This window comes from Phoenix dactylifera, chromosome 12 (assembly GCF_051530095.1).
Source record: "Phoenix dactylifera cultivar Ajwa chromosome 12, Ajwa_hap1_PhDact_Kaust_v1.1, whole genome shotgun sequence".
NCBI classification, from domain to species: Eukaryota; Viridiplantae; Streptophyta; class Magnoliopsida; order Arecales; family Arecaceae; genus Phoenix; species Phoenix dactylifera.
The window spans coordinates 18,349,647-18,358,361 of NC_143201.1; the positions used below are offsets into that span (position 1 = coordinate 18,349,647).

An 8,715-nucleotide genomic window follows, 5' to 3' on the forward strand; every position below is an offset into this window, starting at 1 on the left:
ACTCGTTTTTGAAAACAATAATCATCGACATCAAAAATTAGAGAAAAAAGATAAGAAGCTACCGATAAGAACTGACAAATCTACCAGATAATTCTTGGCCAAAATGATGAACTTGGGACCAACAAAGAATAACAAGAAGACAAAGAAGAATAAAAAAGGGAAACAGGATGGAGAAGAATCCAGACCAGCCGATGCCTGGTGGCGAAGCAGAGATCGAGGCGGCTGATCCCCCAGCGGAGGCGGAACAAAGCACCGTCCAACCTCGGGAAGCGGAGGGCGGCGCAGAATGCAAGCCAAGAGAGGAGGGTGGCCAGGGTGGCGAGGAGGACGAAGATCTGGGAGGGGGTGAACGGCTTGATGGGGAGGACGGTGTCGATGAAGGTCGGGGTCGGCTCCACCCCGGAGCTGGTCACCCACTCGCCGCCAGGGGCGAGCTGGCAGGCGCCGCCGTCACCGGCGAGGTAGTACCCGGGGGCGCAGGCGCATAGCGTCGCGTTGTAGCGGAACGCGTGCGGCGGACACGAGCTTTCCATCGGCTCGGAATTCCGATGGAAGAAAGGAGGAAGTCAAAAAGGCGTAGATGGTTTCAGTGACGGTATCGGAATGCAAGAAATAAAAGCGGCTGCAGGACGGGCAGTACAAAAGGAAATATGGGCGGATTTCTTTTTTTATCATTCTTTTTTAATCGTCATCTTAAAGTAGAAGCTCAGAAATTAAATTATTATTATTTTTTTTTTTTTTTGGGGGTAGAAGCTACCCATTTCATATAATTGTAATGTGAGTACAACCTCTCAAATTGCGGAAAAGTAAAAGATACAAAGAGGGGTGATGTATGATACAGACGTCCAAAGAAAATCCCCGGAATGCCGGGCAACAAAGGAGGCGACCCAGTCTGCAGCCCTGTTCGTCTCCCTATACACATGTCCTATCTGAACATCACCCATCAACCGCGCCATCCTACGGATCTCCCGAATGAGGGGATGACCATCCCCAAACCGGTCCGCCCCTCGGAGCCAGTCGATAACCACAGAAGAATCTTCCTTGAGGCATACCTGCTCCACACCAAGTACCTGCCACATATAGGATATACCCTCCCACTAGAGATGGGCATTGGGCCGTGCCGGGCCCACCGGGCCACAGACCAAACGGGCCGTGCCTGGCCCGGCCTGTTACTAAACGGGTCGTGCCAGGCACGGCCCGCTTAACCTAAAGGCTAAGCCCGGCACGGTCCTAGGCCCGTGGGGTGGCGGGCCATGCCGGGCCTGGCACGGCCCGTTTGTCCAAAAAAATAGCCATTATGGGTGGCCCATAACGGCTATTTTTTTTGCCCATAACGGCTATTTATGGCTTTTTACCCATTTTGCCCCTCCCAACAGCTATAAAACGGCTAATTTGAGCGTTATTTTGGGGAAAAAAATTGGAGTCCTATAAATACCTCTTTCCTTCCTCATTCTCACCACACCAAACCAACTTTTCTCTCCTTCTCTACTACTACTATTTCTCTCTTCTAGCAATATTTAGCAAGTGCTCTAGGCTTCTAGCAATTTAAGTTTTAGTTTGCATTTAGCAAGTGTTCAAGTGCTACACAAGAGGAGATTCTTGTTGAGAAGTTAGAAGTACAAAAGAAAGAGAAGGTCACTGATGATGATACAAACACTACTGAATAGTGAATACTGATGATTAGTAAGATTTTGATCATTTATTTTTATTTCTTAATTTTTTATAATTGTACATTTTTATTTTTTTAATTGTTAAAGTGAGTCATCTCTTTTTTCTTCTTTCTTATTGTATTCTGGAGGTCAGACCAAACCTCCCTTCATGTACCATTTTGATTTAAATTAATAAACTGGTAGGGGTCTATGCCAAACCCCCCACCATTAAGGTGGCTTTATATTAATAAATCCTTAGTTCCCAACATTTATTAATTTATTAAAAAAAATTATACATAAAAAAAAATTATTTTCATTTATTTTAAAGGGGACGAGCTGTGCCTAGCCCGACCCAGGCCCTTGTGGGCCGTGCCGGGCCCGGTTCAGGCCCTTATGGGCCGTGCCGGGCTCGGCCCGCGGGCCAGAAATTCTTAACCTAGCCCGGCCCCCTTTTATAAGCCGTGCCTAGCATGGCCCATTACTGTAGGAAGCGGGCCGTGCCAAGCACGGCCCGCTTCGTGCCGGGCCGTGTCGGGCCATGGGCGGCCCGGCCTAATGCCCACCTCTACCTCCCACGCTGCCTGCAACTCTGCCCCGACCACTGTGAGACCTGACGTGCGCCGCCCTCCTGCTGCTATCATCCTACCAGGATGGTTTCTGATCACAAATCCAACCCCTCCAGTCACACCATCCACTGACCGACTGCCGTCGAAATTTACTTTGAGATAGCCAAGGGGTGGGTTAAATTTTTTTGTTATTAACGGACTCAACCATCTCATAATTAAAAAAAAAATACTTGCAGCTTTTTTTTTCTTCCTCTGTCAAATCCTTTCATTCGTCCACTTCCATGTCAAAGTCATTTCCTCCCTAAGGGCTTGTTTGGTTCGCTATGGAAGCATTTTCTCTCCTAGGAATATGATTCCTAAAAAGCAGATTCTTAGGAAGAGCATGCCTAGAAAATATTTTTGGCATGTTTGGTTGACCATGGAAAAGTGACAGATTTTCAAAGTGCTTATGTTTGGTTGACCATCCACTTTTCTGAAAAAGTTAAATATAATTTCTACTATACCATTAATAAAAATTAGGTCTTTAATATCTCTTTAATGCTTTTTTAATGCTGAAGGGTCTTTTGGGAAAAAAATAAAAATTGAGTGATTCCTACCTCATGGAAAAGTAATTTTTCCATATTTCTCATGGGAAAGACTTTCTCATGAAATGTGGAAATCATATTTCCATGAGAATACAACTTTCCCATCTCTCTCCTTTAAAACTCCAACCAAACAAGAAGCATCTCATTACTTTCCCGTTGACCACACTTTTCCCCCTCCTTTTTCTGCGAACCAAACGAGCCCTAAGATCTTTATTCTCCTCCTTTTCAAATTTGTCCACGAGCCACTACCTAGCCATCATTGCATGCCATATCAGTCTAGATAACGATAAATTGTCTTTCGTATATTAGAAGAGCAACTCGGAGGACCTCAAGTATGCAATATACACTATCCTTCTCATAGAGCTTTCACTCTAATAAAATTTCTTTCTTCCGTACTGTTACCTCGTTGTTCTGACTTAGGCATCGGAGAGTCTCCCACTGAAAATCCTCTGACAAGTGGACTTTTTACAGGTCATCCAGCAGAGGAGTCCGACGCAAAATGCCTCAATTAGCCTACTCAGGCTGCACAAGGCCTCCTCGACCCATCGCCGGGCTTGTCAGCCCGTTGCTTGCTTCAGCGATATGTTATTCAGCCTCTCAGGCTCTCTGTTCGGTTTGGAATAGCTCCACGAAAAGGTCTATCGCTCTCTAATCGACAACTTGAGGGCGTTCTTGGTCGCAAACAGCTGGACCTCCTTCACCCCCACCTAGGTCCGCATAGTCGAAGCACGGGCTTCGGTCGACTTGGCTTTCGCCTCGGCCACCATGGTCTTCGCCTCGTATAGTTTGGCCTGTTCAAAGGCTTCTTTCCATTTCCCCTCGAACATTGAAATACACTTTGTGAACCTCTCGGTTAGTTGTTTGTCTCGCTGACCATATGGGCATGTTGAAAAGGAGAATAAGAGTCGGTAACCAAAGTGAAGGATCACAAAAAGGTCTCACTCTTGACTAAGATAACTGCTCAACTATCATCGCTCGAACCAGAGCACTGTTCGGCCTCAGAAGTGGAGGGCAAGTGATGAGAAAAATACCAGACACCTCGACCTCGGGTCTGACCAACTTTCTGTCCTCAGAAGTAAACCGAGGCAAATGACTTTGGCTCTGATCGAGGAGTCACCAGCCTTGGAGAACAATCAACACGCATTGATAAGAATCGACAACCTTGGTAATCCGCAGTCGTGGAGGCATCACATCTTGCGTCCTACTAGCGCACTCTGTTGCCCACGTAGACTAGCACCCACACTGCGACCATACCACTGGCCATTGTCTGGCCATCATTGCACGCTATGTCGGCCCACGTAATGACAAACTGGCTTCCCTATATACACGTAATGCGCTACCTTTCTCGCATAGCCTTCACTCTGCTAAAATCTCTTCATTTCATACTGTTGCCTCGTTGTTCTGACCTAGGCATTAGAGGGTCCCTGCCGAAAATTCTCCAGCAAGTGAACTTCTTGTAGGCCACCTAGCAGAGGAGTCTAGCGTCCAACGCCTCAACCAACCTACTTAACTCATCTCCAGCCGATCTCAGGGTTGTCTGAGCTGCGCTTCTACCTCGATCCGGATACAACGGCTACAGATATGATGCAAATTGCCAAACTTCCAAAGATCCATGATGCATTTCTAGTTTGGAACACCATCCAATGTTCTATGTATATCACATCAGATAATTATCAAAATTAATAATGGTAATATGATAATATATTTGTTCATGAAATGGACATAAGTATTTAAATATGAAAAAAATTACTTGATCAAATAAATTATGATTAAACAATAATAAACATATGTATATAAAATCATTGCGATGGATTGAGATTTGCCCTACTTTGCGACGAGAAGAGATTTTTGGATTCTATTATTGGATGGTAATATCTTCCTTTACATTTGTTCCTTTCCTATTCCTTTATTAGATTTTAAAAATAATACTGTTATGACAACATATGTGTACATTTTTTTTATATCCATTATGTATGTTTGTGAAATTAGATTAACTGGTATAAAATTATCATTAAAAAAACCATATGCAGTTGATTTCATTTTAAATACCTAAAGTGATCATGCTGTGAGGTGCTCTTTGACGTGCATTTATATAATTGCCAACATCCTACTACTTTTCATTGATCAAACATGCTTTAATGGATCATTAAGATCTCGCACTTGTATATATGAATATACATATACATATGTGTTGGGATACTTCGCGTATCAAGCTTAAAAAAACCTAAATTAAAAATTAATTTGGACTAGACATACCAATTAAGATAATTTTTTAAATATAATTATTTTCCAACTATGCAGATGGTTTTATGGATAAATTGTTGATAGGATACAAAATGCACACTTTCTCTACTTTAGGTTGCATCCAAATATAGCACACTAATACTCAGGTATTTGCTAATTTGTAAAAAAGAGAAACTTATTGTAAGAAAGAAAAGATAGGTCGTAAGAACGAAGATTAAAAAAACAGCCGGTTAAAATTTTAAATTTTCCCCTAAGCAATAGAAGAGGAAATAAAGTGTCTCTTTGACAAGGAAATCAAATACTGAAAAATTCAAAAAAAACAACTACCTCTAATAGATAAGAAAATTAGAGTTATTCTAAAAATTATAAAACTCTAACGGAGTGACCCAGGTTCAAAACACACGAATGTCGATTAAATGCGGAGACTAGATGCCTCCCACCTAGTTTGCCCGTTGGGAGCGCTATTGATTCTCTAGTACTCAGGTGGTGCTAGGATGACGTACTCACACGCGAGTTCGTCTGTACTGATGGAGAGTGTATGAAAAATTTTCTATCTGCATCGAATATTTCTTAGTAGAAGAGGGGCCATGGGGGCTGCCCTGCGGGTGGGGTTAATTTCCTACCCCAATCCCCCCGCCTCCCTCTTTATCCTAAGGGAAAAGAAAAAGAAAAAAAAGAAAAGAAAAAAAAAACGTAGACAAAACGTTCAGGTGCACGTCCAAACAAAAGGAAAAGAAAATACATTTATTACATAACCCCCAAGGCAGCACCCTTGCAGTGGAACACAGAAGGAGACTCTAAAAGGTGACGACTTGTCGTACCAATGCTAGGAGGCAAAAATTTGTGCGGTTCTTGATAGCCAGTAGGTCATTGTTGCTTGGATTGCGAGGACCACTTCCCGTACGCTACCTTTCTTTAATTAGCATACCCCCAACACGTTAACCGGGCTAGGTAGTTTTTTTTTTTTTTTTTCACTATATTATACATAACGTATACGAATAGAATTAAAAAAAAATCAAAAAAGTAGCATATCACGAAGGGATGTAGGCAGCTCCATCTCACCCTCCAGGTTAGGTAGTTTGACAAGGTTTTTTAAGCCCATTTTACCTCTAAGTAGCATCTAGATATGTTAGGAATATATTAAGGGGTACACAAAGCATTTTTCTTTGAATTATATTAGCAGACAGTGCATACTAGGTGAACACCACTCAGACCATATAATCCGCTTACTATCTTTTCTAGCTCCTTATATCGGTTTTTTTTTTTTTTTTAATTCAGTTATCAGCTTTTTTCTTATAATTTGGTTTAGTATGGGTTTGAGAAAATTTTGAACCAATATATATATATATATATTTGGTTTAAATTTTAAAAAAACATATTCAAATAGACTCAACCCAACCGACCAATATGTAAATATAGGTATATACATTCAAACCAATCTGACTCAATCTAATCCAACCAATATATACAAGTATATATATTTAAACAAACTAGATCCGACTCATCTGTGAATGTACGTATGTATGTATGTATGTATATATATATATATATATATATATATATATATATATATATATGTGTGTGTGTGTGTATATATATATATTATTTTTTTATAAGTTTAAAGTTATTCCAACTTGTTTAGTCTGGTCTATTGAACATTTCTATATAAAATAAAATTTTTATGTTCATACTTACTTCCATCCATATAGCCCAACCTATTAAACATCAATTCGATAAATTAAACCTAACTAAATCAAATTTTTGGTTTGAATAGAATGTTTTTAATAGATCAGTTCAGTTTTAATTTTGATTTTTCAAAAATTAATTTAAATTAATTTGGTTTCAAAATAATTCTAAACTAATCCGATCAGACCGTGCATTACGGGTGTATAAACATAATTACATAGTATTGGTAGAATGTGACCGACCACCTTCCAGTACAGGACAACCAAATCCAATGAGGCCAGTCCAGCTGAACGGGAGTCTTGGACCACACGCATGATGCCCCCGACCAACATGACCCGCGGAGAATCCGCGGCACATAGCCTTTCCAAGTATACGACTATCCCACCTTCATCATGACCCACGGATCCGATCACCGCCCTAAACCTACCAACACGTCCCCTCGGTGGACCACAAACCAAACCGAAAGAACAAAGCGACCTACCATTCACGGTCAAATTGAAACAAAAAAGAGAGGGAGAGGGAGGGAGAGAGAGAGAGAGAGAGTGGAGGAGGAATCTAACCAGGTGATGTTTGGTGGCAAACCGGAGGTCGAGCCGGCTGATGCGCCACCGTACCCGGAACCAGACGGTCCGGCCGCCGTCGACGCGCCCGAGCCGGACCGCGGCGCAGAAGGCGAGCCAGAAGACGACGGTGACAATTACGGCCTTGAGCAGCGCCGCCTCCGACCGCACCATCCGTCGCACGTCGTCCAGCGGCAGCAGATCCGCCAGGAACGACGCCGGACCCGCCGCTCCCGCCACCCCTGTCATCCTCACTGCCCAGTCCCCGTCCTCCATCTCAAACAGCACACACCCTTTGCCCCCCTCCTCCTTATAATACCCTGGGTTACACCCACACAACGTAGAGTTATAGAGGAACGAGTTCTCCGGGCACGAAAATCGAGGAAGATCCATGATCAGTAGTACTCTTTCTCTCTCTTCTTCTCTAATCCTTCTCTTGTTCTCTCCTCGTCCTTTCCAAGAACAAAGAAGAGAAGAGAAGACTATAAAGGAAGGGAAGAAAGAAGAGAAGAGTAGAGAAGACTATAAAGGAAGGGAAAAAAAGACAGGGAATACTCTTTTGGAGCTTTCGGTAAGGAAGGGAATGTAAACAGGTCAAGAGAGGCTGGAATGAAGTGGGATAGGGTCTCTTTCTGAGGTGGTAAAGAGTAGGAGGGGAAGGACAGGAGCTGACGCAGGGAGCGAATCTAGAGATTCTCCTATGAGAAGCGGTATTGGGACCCAGCGGGACCCGAGACCAAATGACCTGTGGGAGGGGAAGCAGGTTAATTGGGAATGATGGCTCGGAGATACGCTGGATGTGGGATGGATTTTTGAGCTGGAATGATGATTGATGGTTGGTTGGCATGGTTTCGTGGTGGGTATTCTTTTATTTGTTTATCTTTTTATTTTTGATTCATTTGGTCTTTTGGATTTTATAACACCATGATGCGGGGATCGCTTGGGGGTAGCTGTGCGCTCCAGTAGAGTAATAACCGGTACGAGCTCAGCTTATAATGTTGCAAACAAATTGAGCTCAAGCTAGCTCATTTGGTTTTAAGTAAAACTTAAACTGCTCGCATGCAATTAGTTTAACTGATTTCGAGAGATTCGGATTGGATCTTTCACGCTAAAAAATGATTCACTTTTTTTCGCAACATCAACTATTGGATCGCATAATGACTACTTTAAGATCCATGCAGGCAGATGGAAGAAAGAGGTCGCAGTGTTTGGATATCTGTGCAAGGCGCAATCCAACGGCTAACATCGTGAAAGAAGATCAAACATTCTTTCATGCGAGTGTGAAATGTACAACCCAAATCCGATTTCAAAAGGGCCAAAGGCCTTGTGGGGAAGCACATTTGATGTATAGACTTGTTATATAAGAACAAGAGAGCTGCAATGGGGATTTTAGTTGTAGGTTGAGCTGACCAAGGGCTTGATGGAA

At 42.6% G+C, this 8,715-nt stretch overlaps 1 protein-coding gene across 6 annotated transcripts in view; it reads right to left on the reverse strand.

Moving 5' to 3' along the window:
* LOC103705760 (uncharacterized) overlaps positions 1 to 7,962 on the reverse strand; it is a 33,844-nt gene extending 25,882 nt beyond the window's left edge. For 3 of the 6 annotated variants that reach the window (XM_088708755.1, XM_088708754.1, XM_026804133.4), the window contains exon 1: positions 186 to 635. In XM_088708755.1, the coding sequence (XP_088564881.1) occupies positions 186 to 533 (348 nt within the window). In that variant the 5' untranslated portion in view covers positions 534 to 635. Of the gene's footprint in view, positions 1 to 185; positions 636 to 7,289 lie in introns of those variants that run through there. The other 3 variants (XM_026804132.3, XM_026804131.4, XM_026804134.3) reach the window with 2 other exon arrangements.
* Between the last annotated feature and the right edge of the window lie 753 nt (positions 7,963 to 8,715).